Source organism: Lutra lutra, chromosome 7 (genome assembly GCF_902655055.1).
Source record: "Lutra lutra chromosome 7, mLutLut1.2, whole genome shotgun sequence".
Classification (NCBI taxonomy): Eukaryota; Metazoa; Chordata; class Mammalia; order Carnivora; family Mustelidae; genus Lutra; species Lutra lutra.
The window spans coordinates 132,241,757-132,262,121 of NC_062284.1; the positions used below are offsets into that span (position 1 = coordinate 132,241,757).

The window sequence follows — 20,365 nt, forward strand, 5'->3', positions numbered from 1 at the left end:
CAGCATTGACTTTGCTAGTGGATCTACTCAGAAGCCCCTGATGACAGCTGCGACCTGATCGCCTGGATGGTGATGGCGAGACTGTGCGGGGTGGGAGGCGGAGGACCGTTCGCACATACGCAAATCCCTCCATCGCTTTGCTCCCTGCAATTAGCAGAAGCATACAATTCTTTATTTTTCTATCTGTCTCATGTCCATGATGGCAAGGACCCTGTTTTTGTATGTCTAATAAGAATCAAAAGTTGAATCAGAAGTCAGGCTATCAATGAGAGGAGTGTTAGTAGTCCCACTCTGGATGGCTCTGACAAGTCGAGGAAGTTACTTTAGGTTATACAGCCAGTAGGACTGGGCTCGCAGCTCAGGAGAGCAGAGGACAGGAGGTGAGCAAGGGTAGACTTCTATCAACCCCATGGAAATGCTGGGTCTCATTGCTTGCGGCCCCTCGCCTACCCTAGCTAATTCATCTCACAACCTAAGAAGCCAGGTTTAGAAGCATATGGTCCCAGGTTAGTGACAGAACAAGCTCATTTGTGGGAACCGCAGACATCGGCTGGGTATGGAGCTCGCTCAGGGGTGTAGAAAGAGAGGAGACGCCTCAGCCATCTGTGGCAGCTCCCCGCGGACGGACGGAAACTTTGAGGGAAACTCTGCACCGCAATCCCGGCCCCCGGGGCGGTGCCTGAGGCACAGCAGGACTGAAACAGTTTTTGACGGATGAAAGCATGAGTGAATACAAACACACACGCAAAAACAGCATATGCACGCCTCGACACACACAGTCACGGGCAAACATGCCCAGTGCGGAGGTGCTCAAAACCTTCAGTTACAGACCGGCAGATACAACACAGATATTTCAATACACACACTCACGCACAACACACACCTGTGCCCACATACACAGATCCAAATCCAAAAGAAAGACACACCTCAACGCATGTCCTACACATACACAGATGTTACGGGCAAACATACGCAATCTGATATGCACAGACACACATCTACTCACCCCCATCCACATCCACAGTGATGCCTAGACCACCCTCCACCATGACCCCGGGCCCAGGGAGGAGTCTGTCTGCTCCACGAGCCCTAGCATGTGGGAGCTTGTCGGAAGGTTCTTTGCAGCCCCCGCTTAGCTGGCGGAAGACTGGCCCCTGGCTCTTGGACCTCCGGGCTTGGCCAGGCAGGGAGGCAGTGTCTCTGACAGGCCCGCGTGGGTGGGCAGGCAGGTCACTGGGGTGAGAGCTGGGGCTGGCCTGGCCTCTTTGGTCCCGGCTGGAATGTGAGAGGTAGGGGCTGCCTCTGAGCTCCTTGCCTCCCCTCCGCCCCCGTCTCCCACAGCACCCACCGGCCCCAGGCCCAGGCCAATCCCTGATTCCTGCAGGGCTCTTGCAGCCAGGGGACTGTGCGTGCAGGGCAGTGGGGCTGACGTGTGCTCAAGGACCGTGGGAGGGCACACAGGAACGCCCAGAGATGCACAGTCTTACAGGGAAGCCAGTCCAAATGCTCACCCACACAGAAAAACACACACACAAAGACACAGACAGGCATACAAATTCACAATCCCACTCAAATGCACATTCAGGCACACTTGCAAACACACCTAGAGATACAGCACACACACACACACACACACACACATAATCACACAAACATACAGAGATATGTGGCCAGATCCACACACAAGCCTCGCTTGAACATACAGCAGACACACACAGACGTCCACAGCACAGAGACTCCTGGCACATGTGGACCTCCACAGTCACACACAAATGCCCATACACAGACTCCTAGAGGCAGACCCCTGCCCAGTTAGAGCATTTCCTCCTTCTCCTGGGACAGGGAGGAAATGCTGCACTAGGCCACTCTCCAAACCACACGTGGCAGCCTGAGAAAACTGCTTCCCACGGGAGGAAATAGTGCTAGATCCTCAGCCAGGTGCCCACTATGGGGGTGCCCTGCTGTCTGAGTGCTTGGCCAGAAGCATGGTGCCTGGGGTGGAGAGACAGCTCTGGCGTCCCACACTTGTGTGTTGTCTCTGTCAGTTCCTGAAAAACACAAAGACACATGCACACACTTCTCAAGAGGGCATATGTATGTTCAACATACACGGGCAGGGGCACTCTGGGAACCTCGGTTTCTTCATCTATAAAATGGGTTTACTAATCCTTTCACCCCTGAGCCCTGTGGAGATGGCACAGGTGGCACCCTAAAGGGCCAGACCAAACGGCTGCCCTCCTAGGGATCCGGAGCTGCGGTTTCTTCCAGACCGGTCAAGTCTGGAGCCTCGTGGCGAACACTGGGCTCCACCACCTGGCTGCCCGCACCCACGCCGGCCTAGAGGAGCGGGAGCGTCCTCGCCCTAGGTCACGGGCGCCCCGCGGGGCACCAGGCTCCGAGCGGCCCCGGGGGCAGCTGCGGGCTGGGGTGGCGGCGGCGGCGGGGCGAGAGCTGCCGGGGCTGGGGGGAGGGGGGCGTCCCTTCCCGCTGCAGGCCGAGAGCGCTCCGGTCCGCGCCGCCGCCGCCGCCGCCGCCACCCCAGCCCCGCGAGGCGCTCGGCCGCTCCCAGGCCTCGTCGACGGTGGGCGGGGCGGGTCTCCGGCCCCGCCCCACTCACGGCCCTTGAAACCCGGTCGCCAACGGGCTGCAGTCCCAGAAGGGAGCCGCAGTGTGCGAGGAGACTGCGTCTCCACTGGCCAGCCAAGAGAGGCCCTGGGGTCGCGCTGGGCGCCCGACGGGCCCTCCCCAGGGACCCGCCTGCCCTATACCGCCCCGCCCCGCCGGGCGCTCCGCATCAGGTGCCCCGGCCCCAGCCCTACCTGCGGGCTCCAGGCTCCTGGGGCTTCCAGAGGATGCTCGGGCCACCTGCGGGGACCTCGGGGCAGCAGTGAGGTCCTCTCCTCCTGTGCCGGGGGCTCCCCCAGGGGGCCGAGCATGGTGGTTTTCCCTTGGAACCTCCTGGCTTGGGACGTCTGAGAAGATGCCTGCCGTGAGGCTGTTCACTTGCTTCCTGCAGCTGCTGGCTGGGCTGGCACTGCCCGCTGTGCCCCCCCAGGTAAGACCTATCCCAACCCCAGCCTGCCCCCTCCCCCAATCTTCCCAGCCCCAGCAGCCCTCGGGGCTGGGGTTCTGAAATCACAGACCCACTCGGGGGAGTGGCATCTCCATGGATGCCCACACTCTTCCCAGGAGCCAGGCTGGACCACGTCTTCTGGGAGGAGACCTCGGTCAGGCTGGGCTGTCCCAGACTCCAGCTCCAGGCTCTGTCTTGGCGGGGGCAGGGAAGCCACAGGGAAGGAGGGAGGGTTCCTCTCTGGCCCCTGGAGCCCTGGTGGCTTTGCTAAAAGCATCTTTCCACTAATCCCAGGCGGGTTCCTGGCCTTGTGGTCAGGGTCGAGGCCCCATGACCAGGCAGGCGCCCCCGGGACCTCTGACCTGGCCTGGTGGAGGGGAAGCCAGCTGAAGAGGCCATTGGTGGGGAGGCTGGGCCCTGCCCCCACCAGGGCTCTGGGTGAACCCAGGGCTTCTGGTGGGCTAGGGGTGAGACAAGAGGTCCTGCTGTGCCCTCTTTCCTGGGTGGGCAGTCGGAGTTCCTGCGTGCAGGGCCTGGGGAAGTGATCAGGGCCCTTTTCCCAGGAGCCGGGTGAATCTGGCTGGGAGCCAGCTTGGGCAGTGAGATCCTGACAAAGCCAATGAGATCCCTTCCCACTGCACTGTCCTGCTGCCCCAGGAGTCTCCAGCTCCAACCGAGGAGCGGGTGGGCTGGGCAGCCCTGCAGGGCGGAAGAGCCTCACTGCCTTCCACTGCCTGTCTGCTGCGGGGCTGGCCAGAGGTGTAACCTTACGGCAGCACCAGCTCATGGCGCCACCGGCTCCAGCCCCTCAGCTCCCACCAGCTGATCACCTCCCCCCACCCCCCAACCCCGGGCTCTGGCGCCCAGCCAAGGCTGCTGCATAGGGCCCAGCTGGGCTGGCCTGGGGCTGGGGAGAAGGGAGACCCCGAAGGACTGCAAGATCTTTGAGACCCAGAAGGCAAAGGGTCTCCCAAATCCTCTAGCCTCCCACCCTTTCCAATTGAGGAAACAGAGGCCAGAGAGAGGGGTGAGATCCATCCAGGGTCCAGTGAAGTTTTAGTTGCATTCGGAAAGGGGCAGATCTGAGACAGAGCAGAGTGTGTGCAGCGGGTGACAAGGAGCTCAGAGGGGCCCCTACGCTCTTGCCAACTTGGCCACGGAGTGTAGAGGCCCGAGGTGGACCCCCTCATCTTTGACCCTTTCTGTCCACAGCAGTGGGCCTTGTCTGCTGGGAATGGCTCATCGGAGGTGGAAGGTAAGCACACTGGGCTGGGCGTGCACGTGCTCACCGAGACCGCTCCGCCCCGTCCTCTGCAGGGGATAAGAAGGGATCGGCATCAAGGATGGGCACAGGCTGATAGGAAGTTCGGGAGAGTCTGCAAGCCGGCTGACATCCTGGCTGACAAAGTTGGCAGGACCTGAGAGATCCTTCTTTTGGGACCTAGAGGCCTAGCGAGGTGTACTCCTGGGTCGGGATCACCCCTCACACAGAGAGTGAGGCTGGGGCCCGTATACCCGGGGTTCGTCCGGTTGGCTCAGAGCCCCTTCCCAATATGATGTAAGGAGACAGGCAGGGTCTCAGAGGGCAGCGCAGGCAGGGAGAGCCAGGGGCCGCACTAGGGGTCCAGGAGCTGGTTGCGGCGGCCAGCAATCAAGAGGGAGGCGTGAGGAGACCTTCCTAGAGGCCCAGCCCTGGTGGGGCTGTGGGGATCTGACCAGACCTTTCCATTGATTACAAACAGACAGAACATGAGCTGTGCCCTCCCAGGCCCCTCCACTCCCCACCCTGGGTTGCATCAAGAGGGAATCTTCAAAGGGTGTGTCGTTTGCCAAAGAGACATACGTGCAGAAGACAGGAGTCGCATGCCAGGCCCCCTGCCTCGCCCCTCCCTCCCTGCCTCTCTGGGACGTGCAGCAAAGCCACACACCATTACCGAGGCTTCCTATCGTGCTGTGGGAGAGGGAGCGTGTAGGGGCGTGTGCACGCACACTAGTGATAGCCTCGGAGGACGGGCACACCCTCCCTCTGCTGCACAGCCCGCCTGGTGGCCATCCTCTCGTGGGCCTGGCTGTGCTTCTGGGCCCCTCAGGCACTGAGAAGGTAGGGGAGGTAGCAGCCCTGAACTTCATGGACACTCTCTCCCTCTCCCTGCTGTGCCCCCTGGGACTGGCACAGTGTCGTGCTCTTGGGATTTGGGGATGGGCCCAGCAGCCATCTCCACCCCGTGGCCCCTTTGATGCTTTTTAGCGTATTTCAGGCAACAGTTACGGAAGAAGTCTGAGCCACTGTTTCCTCATCTGTAAGATGGGAACATTAGATTACATGATATCCAAGGTTCTTTTTCTAAGACAGTGGGCTTCTCTGACTCCGTGGAGGAGACACAGGAGTACATATCTCCCAGGGACAGGGGCGAGGAGGCTCAGACGTGTCAGTTCGTTAGGGCAGCTCACCTGTCATCCCCATCAGTCAGGGAGGCTGTACTGTGGTCAGCGGCAGTACCGTGAGTTTTGGAGCCCAGTCGCCACAATCTGAAAATACCATCATCCCCTCTTGCTAACACCAGACAAGAGACAGCATGTTCTGTACTTTGCAGCCGTGGACATTGATTTTTACTCTTACTCTTCGTGGTACTAGGATTGGGCATTTCCTGTGATTCTGCCTGCCCGCAGGCTGTGAACTGGGAAGGCATTCACAGTCTCTACATTTTGAGGAACCTGAGGCTCAGAGGAGCCCTCGGGGTCTCCTAAAGCCTCAGACGCGACTCAGTGTATGTGGTGAAGTCAGCATGCCTAGCCCCAGGCCCCCTGGAGCTGGCGAGAGGTTTCGGTGAGCCCGTCTGAGGCCCTGCAGCAGCCCCATGGGACTGTCCAGCCCTGGGCAGGTGCCTGAAGGAGCCACGGCCTCCAGTTCCTCTTACCCCTCTGCCTCCGGAGCAGGTCCGGGGCCAGAGGAAGCGCTCTCAGGAGCCTCTGAGCAAGATTCTCTCCTGAGGGGCTCAGCCCCCATTTGAGGGCTGTCCCCATGCTCCTGGAGCCAGCCCCTCACACGGCCCCCCTCTGCTTCTCCCACTGTCTCCCAGACAGTGGCCTCCAAGGGTGAATGGCCCTCTTTCCTGGTGGCTGCCAGGTAAACTGGGCCCAGCCCGCCTCCTGCTTAGCCCTCGAGCCCTCCTCCTTCGCACACGCTCTGGCCATGTGGCCCAGAAAGGGGCAGATTTCGGGGCTCTGGGGCATGGCGGGGTGTGGGGTGAGGGAAGGAGAGCCCTTCTGCCTCCGAACCCAGGCAGCTCTACTTAATCTGGCCGTGGGCCTGTCCGTCCAGCCGGGTGGGGTTCCGTGTGGAGAATGGGAGGGAGTTGAGTCGTGCCTTCTCTGCTGCTGACCCTGCCCCCCCACCATGGCTGGTCCCAGAACAGGAGCCTGGGCTGTCTCTGGCGCTTTGGCAACTGGCTGTTCCTCTGCTGTTATTGACGTTGTCCGTGGCGGAGGTTAAACACTCAGAGTTATGGAGCGCTTATGGGTTTCAGACTAAACAGGTGCTCATGGAGTTCCACGAGGGTGGCGGTTCTCTGGCCTCACACCGCACAGGCCAGCTTCCCTGGGGCATGACGGCTGCTTACAGGGAGAGGGGCTTGTTTCCCCCTTGGGTCCTGGGAGAGTATCCCTGTGGCCTGGAGAGGTGGGATCAGGGGAGGCATCTGGTCCTCTGCCTGTCCCCAGGCCCAGCCCCTAGGACACCCTAAGCAGACAGGACGGAGTGGAGCTTCAGACACCCAGATAAGCATGGCTTATTGCCTCTGTGGCCGCCTTGGCCAGCTCCACAGGGACACACGGCCTCTTGGGTATTTTCCTCCAGCTTGCGGCCCTTTCCAGAAGGCCTCTGCTAGGGCTGAAGTTTATTTTTCCTCTGAGATTACCCTGAGACCAGGCCTCGCAGGCTCAGTGGAATGGACTTTGGCCCCTTCTGCCTCCAAAGAAAGGCCACAGGGAAGAAGTGAGGGGCTGTTGGGAGAGGCCACAGCTCCAGGGCAGAGGCTGCGGGGTCCCCAGGGGATCCAGCTGTCCTAGCCTCCTCCCTCAGCTATGGATAACTGTCAGGTATAGGGCAGGATGACCCAGAGTGGGAGAGGTCTCTCTGCCCACAGTCTCAAGGCTGGGCTGGGTTGCACGCACTGAATCCCAGACCGTCTGCCAGAGCCGAGGGAGACCTTAGCAACCATCTAGCCCCAACCTTTTTGTTTTCCCCTGGGGGAGGAAACTGATACACCCAGAAAGGTTAAGTGACCTCCCCAAGGTCACACAGCCTGGACAGGGCCAGGACTAGAAGCCAGGTCTCCTAGCCCTAGCTGCTCACTTCCTTTGAGCTTCTTTTAGGGACCAGGCCCCAGGCCTTTCCCCGAAGGAGCAGCATCTTTTGAGAGATTCTAGATCAGCCCACACAGGCTCCTTGTCATGACCACACCAGGACCTGGAAGGGGTCAGGGATGTCCCTGATAATTCTCAGTGAACCATCATCTAACCAATCAGTCATTACTCAGCCTGTGTTTCCCAGGTGTTTCCTGTCCTCACAGAGCCTTGACTTGGTTGTGAAGGAGATAAGATCTACTAGTGGCCGAGACAGGGCAAGGCCTAGTGGCCAAATTCTGCTCCAAGGAGGAGCATCTGGTCAGACTGGAGAAGCTGGAGAAGGCTTCAGAGAGGAGGTTGGGTGGTGGGATTTATTTGATTAGAAACACGAAGGGGACGTGGAGCATATCCCCCAAGGTGGGAGTTACAGTGACGCAGCTGGCCATGGTGTGAGGGCTAGTCTGATGGTTGCAGAGAGTAGGTTCTGGGCACATTGTTGGCCGTGGCCTTGGCTGCCAGGTGGAGGAGCTGGCTCAGAGCGGGGCGGGAAATAAGGACTAAGGGGAAGGCTAACCCTCCCTGTGGGGCTCTACAAGCCAGTCATGCAGAACGGACTGCTTTCTGCAAATTCCCCATGATCGAGAAAGCACTCGATTGGGCCTGAGAAAGACCCAGAGGACATGAGGAGCTGCCAAGATACGCTCCTCTAAGCTCCAAGGGCACCGAAGCCGATGTGCTTGCCTGCGTTGAGAACAGAGCATAGAGCCCAGCCACTGAGAAACTCCCATCGCACTAGGATTTCTGTCTGGCAGATGGGCTGCGGGTCCAGCCATCACCCCAGAGGCCTCATGTCAGGGATTCAGAGCCCAGGGAGCTCACAGAGGCTGGGGGCTTCCTGGAGGAGCCTGCAGGGCCGGGGAGCAGGGAAGGGGGCTGGGCCTGACCCGGCCGGCCGTGTGTGTCTCCTCCTAGTGGTGCCCTTCCAGGAAGTGTGGGGCCGCAGCTACTGCCGGGCACTGGAGAAGCTGGTGGACATTGTGTCGGAGTACCCCAGCGAGGTGGAGTACATCTTCAGCCCGTCCTGCGTCTCCCTGATGCGCTGCACGGGCTGCTGCGGCGACGAGAACCTGCACTGTGTGCCCATAGAGACCGTCAATGTCACCATGCAGGTGGGCGCCCGGGAGGGAGGAGAGCGGGCCGGGGTCGCAGTCGTGGGAACTGGAACTGACTCCCAGGCACGAGCTCTCCCCACCCACCCCTGCGCCAGCTTGGAGCCCACTCGCTTCCTCCATTACCAGTGCTCTGGGCCTCGAGCTTCGTCCTACCCCAAGATCTCAGGGTATCTGGTTGCGCTTGGAAGAGAAGTGTGTTCAGATTCAGGAAGTCCCTGTGTACACCGGGAGCATTTGGCACTCTGAGCTTTACGCTCATGTACACACACACACACACACACACACCCATACACACACTGGTTTATTGAGCACTTGCTAGTGAGGCCCAGCCCTGTGCAAGGCACCTCATAAATGCAACTTCTGTTACCTCAACATTCAGTCCCTCGAGACAAGGCTGAGGAGGGCCAGGGTCTCCCTCCACCCACACACAGGTGCGGGGCTGTTTGCCTCCCACTCAGAGCAGAACGAGAGTACATCACGCAAAGGCTGGTGGGAAGCAAGGAGTCTGGCCCTCCTCATGAGGAGAGGGTGGAGAGGATATTGCAAGCCCACAGCCACCTCCCAATCCAGGCATCCAACCCTTCTCTCCCCGAAGGTCCTGAAGATCCGCGCTAAGGCCCGGCCCTCCTACGTAGAGCTGACATTCTCACAGCACATCCGCTGCGAGTGCAGGTAGGTCCTCAGGAGCGGCTGGGACAGGCCCTTCGTACTCGCCAGCCTCAGCCAAGTGGCTGCCCAGCCCCCCTGCACCTTCCTCATGGCTGAGGGAGGCCAAGGAAATTGGGGGCCAGTGGCAGCTTTTTATCCCCCTTTTATCCCTCTCATCAGCCTGGTTGGCCTGGGAAGGGGTCCCATCCGCTGGAGCACAGCGGCCCGAGACACCGTGGGGGCAACGGAAGCCTCGGTCCCTCCTAGACGTGCAGGGCAGGGGGCACGCTGTCCTGCTCCCTGAGATGGGAGGAAGCTGCCACAGCCCTGGAAGAGAAGTGTGGGGCAAAGACATTGCTGGCCTAGACATTGTCCCGGGTCTGGCTGGTTCGCTGGGGAAGGGGACACTGGACTGAGGGGCAGAGGGGGATGAGCTTGGCAGGAGAAAGGCAGCAGAAAGTAGGAGTGGTGGGCTTTCTTTAAAGTCATGCCTCCACCTGGCGGACACTCTGCCCAGCACCTGTCTTGCTGCCTTTGCCCAGGGCACCTTGACACGAGTGACCAGGAGCAGCAGGCCCGGCACGTCCACCAGGCTCGGGAGGAGAGAGACGGGCTGCAACCTGGTACTCTCCTGGTATCCCTGAGCCGTGGATGGAGGCGCCGGACTGGAGGTCCTGAGCCCTGTCTGGGGGCCAGGAGGTAGAGGGGACCACCATTTCTCATGTGCACCTCTTCTGTGCCTAGCCCCACACTAGGCCCTTGAATGTTTTCTCAGTTATTCAACAAACATTTATTGACTGCCTACTGTATGCCAGGCACTGTCCTAGATGCTTGGGATACAGTAGTGAGCAAGGCAGACAAGGTCCCTCCTCTCGTGACAACCCTGGGAGGTAGTAGGTACTGTTGTCGTCCCCTTTTATAGAGGAGGAAACTGAGGCTTGGAACAGTTACGTTATTTGCCACGACTAGTGAGTGAACCCTCGCCCGTCTAACACCTGAGCTTGCCCTTTCTCGTGCTACCTCGCCTGGCCATGACCACATTCTTCAGGAGCCCCAGCACTGCCCTAGGCTTGCCCTGCCTACTGCTCAGGGCTCTGGCCACCCCTTTTGGACCCAAGCCCAGGCTCCAGGCCCTCTTCTCTGTACCTCTGTTGGAGGCCCTGTTTCAGTCCGTTTCCTCCCTTCCGTCCTGGCCTGGGCTTAGCCACATAACAATAGTTGAGTAGTGAGCCCTCCCGGGCACAGTGCCACCGATGACCTTTACCTTCTATGTCACCTTTGCCCTCACAGCTACTTTTTGGGGGCAGGCAGACTGGGAGACTGAGGCCCCAAGAGTGTCTCCTATGGGCCCAAGATGGCAGAGACGTGACCAGGCTGTCCAAGAGGCCCCGACTGGCTCAGGCAGGGCCCGGCGCTGGCTCCCAGGGGAGGTAGCTCCCCTAGGGCAGCATTCTGTGGAGCCAAAGTGGATGGTTACCACACTGCCCACACCCCCACCCCTGTTCCCAGGGGAGACTGAAGCCCTCTCCCCTTCCAGAGGTCTGGGCAACAGGGACACCTTTCTTCTCACTTCTGGGCCACCAGCCACAGCCCCGCCAGGGTGAGCCAGACCATGCCTGGTGACTGTGGGGCTCGGGCTCCCCTCCCTCCATTCCACCACCTCCTGCACTCCCCCTGCTGTTGCCTGCTGTGGCATGTGTCCCCAGGGTGGAGGTGGCAGTTGTGCCCTGACAGACAGAGCCTCAGCTGGGGGCAGCCATCCTCCCGTCCAGGGCCCTGCCCCTCATTCACTGTCCTTGCAGAAACTCCCTCAATGCACTCTGGGAGGAAGGGCAGGTACAAGGGAAGGAAGTGAACAGAGAAAGTCAGAAGAGAACAAGTCCACACGAGTCCACAGCTTGATACCAAGAGGCTGAGGAGTGCAGAAGGGTGTGGAAAGGGGCCCCGAGGAGGAGATTCCTATTTCTCTTCCTGGGGTCACAAGAGCCTAGAGTGGAAGCTGAAGTCCAGAGGCCTCTTCCCATCCCTCTCTCACCGGCTCATCCTGCCCCCTAGTGGCGCCAGTACTAACTGCAGGACCCAGGCTCTGGAGGTCTGAGAGATGTGGGGGTGGCGGGGAGCCCCACTTCTTGGTTTCCTGACTCTCCCCTGGTCTCTGTCTGTTTTCCTAGGCCTCTGTGGGAGAAGATGAAGCCAGAAAGGTAAGTGGCCTGGCCGGGGCTCTGGGCTATTCTCGGGCCTGCCAGTCCCTGTCCTAGCATGGGGGCCCCCCCAGCCACTTGGTCTTGACGCTTTTGGCTTATTGCAGGAGGAGACCCAAGGGCAGGGGGAAGAGGAAGAGAGAGAAGCAGAGACCCACAGACTGCCGCCTGTGAGTGTGCGGAGGCGGGGAGCAGGGATGGCAAGGAGGCCTGGCCAAAGGGGAGCCCCAGCCCTGCCGGCAGGGATCAGCGGTTGGGAAGGGGAAAAGCAAGGCCCAGGGCAGTCTTGTGGCAGAACAGGGAGCCAGCATCTCCTAGAGAACCTAGGCCCAGGAAGCATCAGGGGACCTTGATCCTCGATCCGGCTTAGCCCCGCGTCTCCTCATGGCCCTGGGCAAGTCATGTCATCGCTCTGAGCCCTGTTTGTCTCTGTGTGTAGAAGGAGGGGAGCCTAGCGGCACTGGGGAGGTGCAACCCCCCATCAGCTCCCAGGCCCGTGTTTTTGCCAGCCTTCTGCTTCCCACCCAAGCAGGGGACCTTGAGGGGCCACTAGCTTCCTCTTTCCCTCTCAGTGTTACCTGCCCATCTTGGCTTCACACCTGGAGGCCCAGGCTGCAGCCCAGGCCTGCATGTGGCTGGGAGAGGATTAGAGTGGGGGTTGGGGGGGCCCAAATCTGTGAGAGTAAATAGTAAAACAGTAAAAGTATAGTAATAGTAAAATAGTAAAAGTATTTTGCCTGCACAGAAATTCACATGGTGGTTCTGCTAGAGCCTGCCTCTTCCCAGTGCCAGATTCCAGGAAATCATTCATACCATGGGACTGGAGCTGACCCATGTCCTACCCCATGAACCCTCCCCTCCAAGACTTCCACCCCATTCCATCAAGACAGGGATTCTGGGGAGTTTGGTCCCCTGAAAGTGTGTGGCCCTCATTTGTTCCTTGGGCCCAGGCATGGACTGGAAGGAGAAGCTGGCAGTGTAGACAACGTGGGGTTCCCCCAACCCCACGGACCAACAGTGAGAGAGCCCTGGACCAACAGTGTCTCATTGCTCTGTCTTCCGGGACAGCAGTGCTCCAACACCTCATTTGGGGAATCTCCTGAAGGAAATTTTTTTTTTAAGATTATGTATTTATTTAGTTAACAGACAGAGATCACAAGTAGGCAGAGAGGCAGGCAGAGAGAGACAGAGAGGTGGAAGCAGGCTCCCCGCTGAGCAGAGAGCCTGATGTGGGGCTCCATCCCAGGACCATGAGATCATGACCTGAGCTGAAGGCAGAGGTTTTAACCCACTGAGCCACCCAGGCGCCCCTCCTGAAGGAATTTTAAAAACTCATGTACTCCCTCACTTATTTTTAAGTTGACATTGAACTTTTTCACCAAAATTATAAATAGTTGCAAAGGGTATCGTTTCTGGTGTGTTATAGATGTTAGTATTTTAGCAAAGTCATTATATGTCCTCCAGGTTACCCCACAGGATCAGCTATCCTGATAGTCACCATCATTCACTTTTTTCACAAAAAGATTTTATTTATTTACTTGATAGAGAGAGCACACAAGCGTGGGGAACAGCAGAGGGAGAGGGAGAAGCAGGCTCCCTGCTGGGCGAGGAGCCCGATGTGGGGCTTGGGACTCGATCCCACGACTCTGGGATCATGATCTGAGCCAAAGGCAGATGCTTAACCAGCTGAGCCACCCAGGCACCCCTGCCCATCATTTCACTTTAAAAATGAGATGTGAACACTCTGCTTTAGTGGTCGTGTGTTTACATTGCTTCTTTTCCCCTTGGCCTTGTATATCCTTCCACTTCCCCCACAGAGTGGCCTAACTTAATATGCTTTAATGTTCAAAGTCCTTGATGTAGCGCCTTGTCTTATTTATCGGCCATGACAATGGTATATACATCGAAATGATTTTCATTTTCCTATGAACAGAAAACTCTAAATTAAGTTCTCCCCTGGAATAAGTCATTGCAATAATTATTAGTAGTACCACTTGATCAAAACAGCACAAATACATCATTATTTTAATAAATGCAAAACACAGAATTATCATCAATGTTACCAGGAGTGCATCTCAGTGAGATGGCAGTGGCTACCTCTTTTTAATTAGTTAATGAATCCATTAATGAATGTTACCTCCGGCCAGACCGAGGCAGGATTCAGAATTAATTCCATTCTCATTTTTTAATAGATGGAAAGGTTGAGAAACCACACTCACATAAATAAATGGGACTAGATGTAATGCAGTCATTTGAACTCCTTCCAAGTTATTTGCCAAGGCCTCAAGGTGATCTCACAAAAATCACTCCTCTTGACATAGTAGCTGACAATTCGGTTAAACCATTCTTCAATTTTGTTGAAAGAGGAAGACGGAAACCACTTGACTTGCAAAAGGCTTGGTGGCCCGGTTGTAGGCCCTTTCTCCTTTCCTAACACTCACCTCAACATCTCAAGTTCTCTTTTTGTTCACCGTCCCCACCCCAGTACTTTTACCCTGGGGCAAAGGACTGACCCAGTTTAGGAAGGGACAAGATGCTCCTTTCTTTCCCAGAGGGAGCGGGACAGTTGTGGGCAAGGCCATGGGGAAGCAGACCTCGGGTACTTCTCATGCAGATGGCTTTCAGGCAGAGGATATGGGCAGGCTGAAAACCCAGTCTCTGAGCACCATCAGTACTCACACACCCCTCAGACAACCTCCATGCACGTCTGGGGTTGCCTGTCCCCCTCCTAGGGGACTGCTGTCCGAGAATAACCAGAGGCATTATTGTGTGGAGCCAGACTGGGTTCAGAGTTGGCTCTGTCACTGAGTAGCTGTGTGACTTCCAGCAAGTTTCTTAACCTCTCTGAGCCTTAAGTTAGTCTGCGGATTTTTGTTTCTGTTTTCATTTTTGTTTTGTTTTGTCTTGGAAAGGGAAGTGGCAACAGGGCCTTCCTCACAGGAAGTTGTTAAAGGGCAATGAAAAAGTGCTTCGCACCGGGCTGGGCACCGGGCTGGGCACCGGGCTAAGTGCTTGGTGCAAAGTAACTCCCAGCTTCTCGGCCCCGGTGCGAGCAGAGACCCAGGAAGGCTGAAATCTCCCTGTGCTCCCTGTCCAAACTTTCCCTCCAGGTTTGCCCCCCCTCCCGTAGGAGGGCCCCCCATCCTCCCAGGGTGCTGATACCCGCTTTCTGTGTTTGGTCTCTGGCAGGTGCGGCCATACTGTTCCCCGGAGGTAACCGGCCCCTCGGAGGAGAGTCGCCTCCGCCCGGCTCCTGTATTTATTATTACGGCCACACTCAGTCCCCTCCCTGCTGACGCCTCTATTTATTAGCCAGTTGTATCCCTGCTGAATGACTTGCTCCCTCCGCGATGAGGGGCAGGGAGGGACAGGACCCTCAGGAATTCAGTGCCTTAAACAGAACGTGAGAGAAAGAAGGCAGCCCCGGAGCCACGTGTGCTGCAGCTGGAGAAGAAACAAGACCTGAGCCCGGTGAGGGGCCGGCCAGGACCCAGCGGGCTTCCTTGGAGCGGGAAAGAGAGCAGGGACGGCGGCAGGGCCCGGCCCGGGGCTCCGAGTGGACAAGCAGCCCCGACTTCTGGGAGGAGGCAGGCAGCGGCCGGAGCAGCAGCAGCTCCGGAGACAGGCCATGGCCTGGGGGCCTCTGCCACGGCTTGTCCCCTAGGTCTCTCCTTACATCTTGTCACTGCTCGCGCTGGGATGTTGTTCTTTACGGTCATGGCGTCCCCCCACGCACCGCCCCTCTCAGGGACACAGGCAAAGAGGGGGCCCTAGGCTGGCCGTGGAGCTAGCTGCCCCTGAGTGGCTGTGTGACTGCCAAGCCAGATTCTCTTGAATAAAGTATTCTAGTCTGGAAACAGCTTTTCCAGGGGTGTGTGTCTGTGGAGCCGGGGACCACAGCAGCAGAACGCGGAAGTGGGACAGGAAGAGGGACGATGGGCTCAGGGCCACCCCCCACCCCCACCCCCGGTGGCCCTAGCCACTCCCGCAGCACCCCACGGTGCTACCTTCCCAGTTGCTTCAGGCAAAAACCTGGGGTCCGCTTCTCCCGTGCTGAGGTGTTCCCAAGATGTAGTCTTGGCCTCAAAGTGGGGGCCCCTGGCTCCAGCCGCCCTGAATAACCTCAAATTCAAGAGCACATTCCTCTTCCCCTCCCCCCCGCCCCGGGGCCCGGCCACACTCAACTCCAGTGCCTGGCCCTCGGGGCCCTGAAAGAAGGGGGCCTCCAGGGTTTCTCCCAGCCTTTGGAGGAGATGTCCCAGCTGCCATACCCCCAGCCTGCTCAGGCTGCTGAATGCATGGATCTGCAGATGCCTGATTTCTTCTTCTTCTTACCTCCCATCTTCCTCTGCCTTCCTCCTGAACCCCTTGGCATGACATGAGAGAAAGTTCTCTTTTCTCAGTCCAAACCACATACTGTCACATTCCCACCTGCCTGTGACCTGCCAGGCACACATGTGGGTTTATGTTGTCTGAGTGGTGAGGGTGGGGGGAATGCCCCATTTCTGTCATCTGAGGCTGCTCAGGACAAACCCGCAGGGACGCAGGGGGCAGGGGCTGGCCTTGGGCTCTGGAGGGAAGCCAGGGCTGATGGGGCACCGTGGGGTGGGATGGGGTGGGGTGGAGAAGCCCTGCCGAGGCAGCTGCCCTTGGCAGTGTGTTCACGGAGGCCCGGGCTCCCCAGACAGAGGACGCTCTCATCAGAATGTGCTTCTGGCGTGGTCGCAGAGGAGGTGTGGGCCAGCCTCAGGGAACATGTTTGCAGGAGAATGCACTTCTCTCTTACATCTCCATGTTGCAGCTGCAGCCATCCTGAGCCACTGCCTTTGACAGACCGAAAGCTGAGAAGAGCGCCCCTTCCCCTTGGTCAGGCCTCTGGCTTGGCTCCGGGGACCCCAGCCCAGCCCCTGTAGCGTGTCCAAGGCCCTCAGCCTCCCAGGGCCGCTCACTTGGACATCAGCAAGCCCTCTAGGATGCTAAACCGAGACCAGAGAAGCTTCTGGAGGCCCGAAGTGAAAATCGGCATTGGTGGCTGGGAGCCTCATGGCAGGAACGAGCAGGAAGGGAACTGACTGGCCCATTTGACTGTGTTGGGTGTCCTTTAGGTCTCAGAGGGCCCTCTTCCTTTGCTCATGATATGTTTGCGGAGCAAAAGTCACTGCACCTGACACCGTCCAAGCACCACGGACTCAGTGGGGGAATAGAGCACGCAAAGCCCCATTCCCACGGATCTTAGATTTGAGGAGAGAGACAGACCATGACCATATGTTGCCGGATACTGGGTGGACTTTTCCATTGTTCAGACTGATGACTGGACTCAGGGCTAAGGAAAAGGGTCTTGAGCATCTCACACTCTAAAACAGAGGGAAATAATTTGGGGTGGGACACCTCTGCCTACAGGATTTGTCACAAGATGGCTGGTGTTTACGAGCCCCAGACACCACCCCCCACCACCTTCCTCAGTCTTCGCAGTCTTTACAAGCAGAACTCCGGGAGGGGGAAGGGAGAGGGGGAGAGGCGAGGTTAGCAGAGACCCGGGTTGCTGGCCCTTCCCCTCCTCTCCCCAGGGCTGGATGTGCTGTACCGATGAGCCCATGTGCTAGCTGGACTGCAGCTGTGGGGAGTGGAGAGCTGAAGCAGGATGGAACGGAGAGAGGCGCAGCCAGCAGGAGCTTCCCTGGGGTCAGGGTGTGTAGGGTGGAAGGTGGACAGCCCTAGGCAGCCCTCCCCTTCTCCCAAGAGGAAAACCTGTGAGGAGGCTGTGGGCTCTGGGTGGAGGGTTGGAGCAACCGCTGAGTGGGGCTGGCGGACCTAGAGCTGGGAGGGGAACAGTGTTGTGGGGGCCTGGCACTGTTGCCCCACAACGGAGCTGGCCTCCAGAGGCCCATCCGACAGCTGCCTTCACAGACAGAGAAGACATGGCCACAGCTAAGTAGTCCTTTCCCCTAGCCACTCCTTCTCGACCCTGTGCGAAGGAACAGAAGGGAGCCATAGAGAACACAAGACGGGGAACAAGGGGAAACTGTGCCCACTCTGCTCCCTTGGGCCCAATCCAGGCCAGTCCAGGAAAAGGGGTGGGTCTTCGGTTGGACAGACCAGCCTAGATGGTGCTGGACTTTTCCTAAATTAAAGTGACAGGAACATTAGAAAGTCTCCCCAAAATGCTATTAAGAGACAGGAAAAGGACAATGAACACAGTTCATCTAGAAACCTTGATGACAGAAAAAAACTAGTTTGTTTTAAACCCACTGTTTGCTCAACAAGCAAGTTTCCCATGTAAACAAAGAAATTAATAAGAAAATGTCTTTTCACCAAAATGTGGCTCTGGCACATTTAGAGATGGCCTTGAATTCTTTGACCTTATAGTCCTTGAGAGGTCAGGTCTCTGTTCCCTCCCTCTGAATCTGAGTTGACCTGGGTCTTCTCCTTAAGGTGGAAGAGACCCAGAATGGTTCCTTCTGAGCGGCCTGGCAGCTTCTGTCTTGGTCTCTTGGGAGACGGAGCTGCCACATAAGGAGGTCCATTATCGTGAGGCCACCATGCTGGAAGGAAGCCCAAGCTGCCACAGAAAGGTGGAGAGAGAGAGCCTGTGTGAGCAGGAGCAAGTGAGCTCAGCCGGCCTCCAGCTTTTCCAGCTCCCAGCCTCACCTCCCCTCCCCTCTCACCTCAGCTGAGGCCCCAGACCCCATAGAGCAGAGGAGCTCGTACCTGTAATGCCCTGTTGGGTTTCCTGGCCCACAGAACTGTGAGATTCATTAATAATAAATTGTGTGGGGCCAGTTTGTCGTGCGGCAGTAGAGGCTGAATGGAATATAAGGAAAATAAGGAAAGGGGATGAGATGGTGTTTGGAGGAAGGTGCTCCAGACCAGGAGGCCATGGGGGGGCCTCAGAGGAGGTGACATGTATGGGAAGTTTTAAAGGACAGGAAGGAGTTGGTCCTGTCAAGATCATGAGGAAAAGCACTCAGCCAGAGGACACAGCAGTGTCACGGCACGGGAGGAATTCCAGACCACAGGAGCATGACGAGAAAGGGGGAAAGGGCACAGGATGGGATGTCAGGGGGAGGCAGGGGTCGGGTCATGGGGTCACGAAGGGCTTTACAAGACAGCGTGAGGGGCAGGAATTCGGTTATAACGTGGAGGGAAACCATTGGAGGATTGCAAGCAGGGGAGTGAAGTGATATTAAGTACATTTTTGAAAGATCTAGAGATTCTAGGGACACCAGCCTAGAGGTACAAGAACCACTTCAAAGACTGTAGCAAATCCAGGCAACAAATTACCACAGCTTGGCCTAGGAGAAACTGGGAAGCAAGAGAAGTAAGTTTCGCCTTAATTATGCATGCGAGCTGGTTGTCTCCATCATTCCTTCACTCAGGAGCACTCTCTGAGGCTCCTAGAAGCAGGCATTTTGTAGTAGATACACGTGTGAGGGGCCAACTTTATCACCACATGAAAGCCTTCCCAGTTTCCCGCTTAATAAAGAAAATCCCAGTCTGCGAGGCGGAAGAAGGCTAAGGAGAGAGGTCTTGGCTGGAGAGGCTAAGCTGATCTACCTAAGAACTAGGAGAGAGCACTCAGGGAAGCTGGGGAAGGGAGTAAAAGGCCCCGGGGACTAGATCTAGAAAAGAGCTTAGGGTTTTGTCATAGAGCTCTTGAGGCTTCGGGTCATTTGGGAAGTGAGGCAAGTGTTTGTAGGAGTGTCCCTCCTGTTGAAGACCGTAATGTTCTTTGAGAGAGGCTCGCTCAGAGAGACACCCGGCGAAGACCAAGCCCAGTGGAATACCAGACTCGCCAGGGTTGCACAGAGAGGGGGTAAGACCTTGCTTCTGATCTTACCAAGTTGGTCAAAGGAATCAGATGTGAGCAGGTGATTATAATAGAAGGAAAGAAGGCCACGTGGCTTGAGCAAATGCAGGTAAAGAAAGGGCTACTAGAGAAATCCAAGATGCCAGGGCCAGCTTCGCAAAGCCAGTGGTGCTTGAACTACTTGAGGAAAGGCAAGCCAGTGAGGGGAGATGACTGGGGAAGGCGTCTACTGGGAGGCAACCCGTTAACAAAGGACCCGTCGTGCTTTGGGATTTTCGAGTGGTGCGGTTTGGCTGATGGTTAAAGTTTGTGAAAAGGAAGAGTCATGGAGAAGGCCAGAAGGTAGCCCGGGGCCCTGGATGCTATCCTAGGGAATTAGGGCTTTGCTAGGCAGTGGGAAGCACTGAGGTTTTTTTCATCAGGAGAGTGACACAATTTTGGAATTCAGGGCTGAAAGAAAATTTGCAAAAAATCTATTTCCACACAAACGAAGAACTTGAGGCCCACACTTGTCCAAAGCCCTGAAAGTGAGGTGAGCCCGAATTTTAAAATTTATCAGTGAGTGAGATGAAGGAGAGGGAAAGGGGAGGAGAACCGTGTCTGCTCCAAGCCTGAGAAGCAGGCCAGACATCTGCAAGGCGGGTCCGGTGGGTGGACAGAATAGGCCCCTCCACAAACTCTGGTGGGAAATCAAGGCTCCAGACAGGGCAGCGGCGGACAGAGCCTTGGTGGGGAAAGATGGCTGTCTGTCAGCACCAGAGCCCAGCAGCTGTTTTCCCAGAGAAAGTAGACCCTTCCCTTTCCTGAGGGAAGCCTGGAGCATTCCCCCTCCCCGTGACATTGGCTGCGACTGAGGCAGATGAGGGCCTGGCCCCCGCTAGCCATCTGCGGGCCCCACCTCAGAGGCCACGGGGCTCCAGGCCAAAAAGATGGTGTGTTTCTAGTCCCTGAGGTATAACTTCGTTACCATAGAGACCACCAGGCAGGAAGGTCAGGCAGGGAGGAGGTCGGCGTTGGGCCCCCTCCCTGTTCCTCCCACCAAGAGGGTATTAGCTGGGTGATGGGGACAGGGTCCCCTACTGGCCTCTCATGGAGGCACTCTGGAGAACCGGCCCTG

The 20,365-nt window shown here is 57.4% G+C and overlaps 1 protein-coding gene across 2 annotated transcripts; it reads left to right on the forward strand.

Annotated features, from left to right (window-relative positions):
- The first annotated feature begins 2,659 nt into the window (after nucleotides 1-2,659).
- On the forward strand, nucleotides 2,660-15,292 carry PGF (placental growth factor). Of its 2 annotated transcripts, XM_047738943.1 has the most exons (7): nucleotides 2,660-3,055; nucleotides 4,286-4,328; nucleotides 8,393-8,589; nucleotides 9,188-9,264; nucleotides 11,412-11,441; nucleotides 11,549-11,611; nucleotides 14,631-15,292. In XM_047738943.1, the coding sequence occupies exons 1-7, from the start codon at nucleotides 2,981-2,983 to the stop codon at nucleotides 14,656-14,658; spliced, it is 513 nt and encodes a 170-aa protein (XP_047594899.1). In that variant the 5' UTR covers nucleotides 2,660-2,980; the 3' UTR covers nucleotides 14,659-15,292. The 2 variants fall into 2 exon arrangements, with proteins under 2 accessions (XP_047594899.1, XP_047594900.1); XM_047738944.1 differs by lacking the exon at nucleotides 11,549-11,611 and having other exon boundaries at nucleotides 2,664-3,055.
- Nucleotides 15,293-20,365: the final 5,073 nt, after the last annotated feature.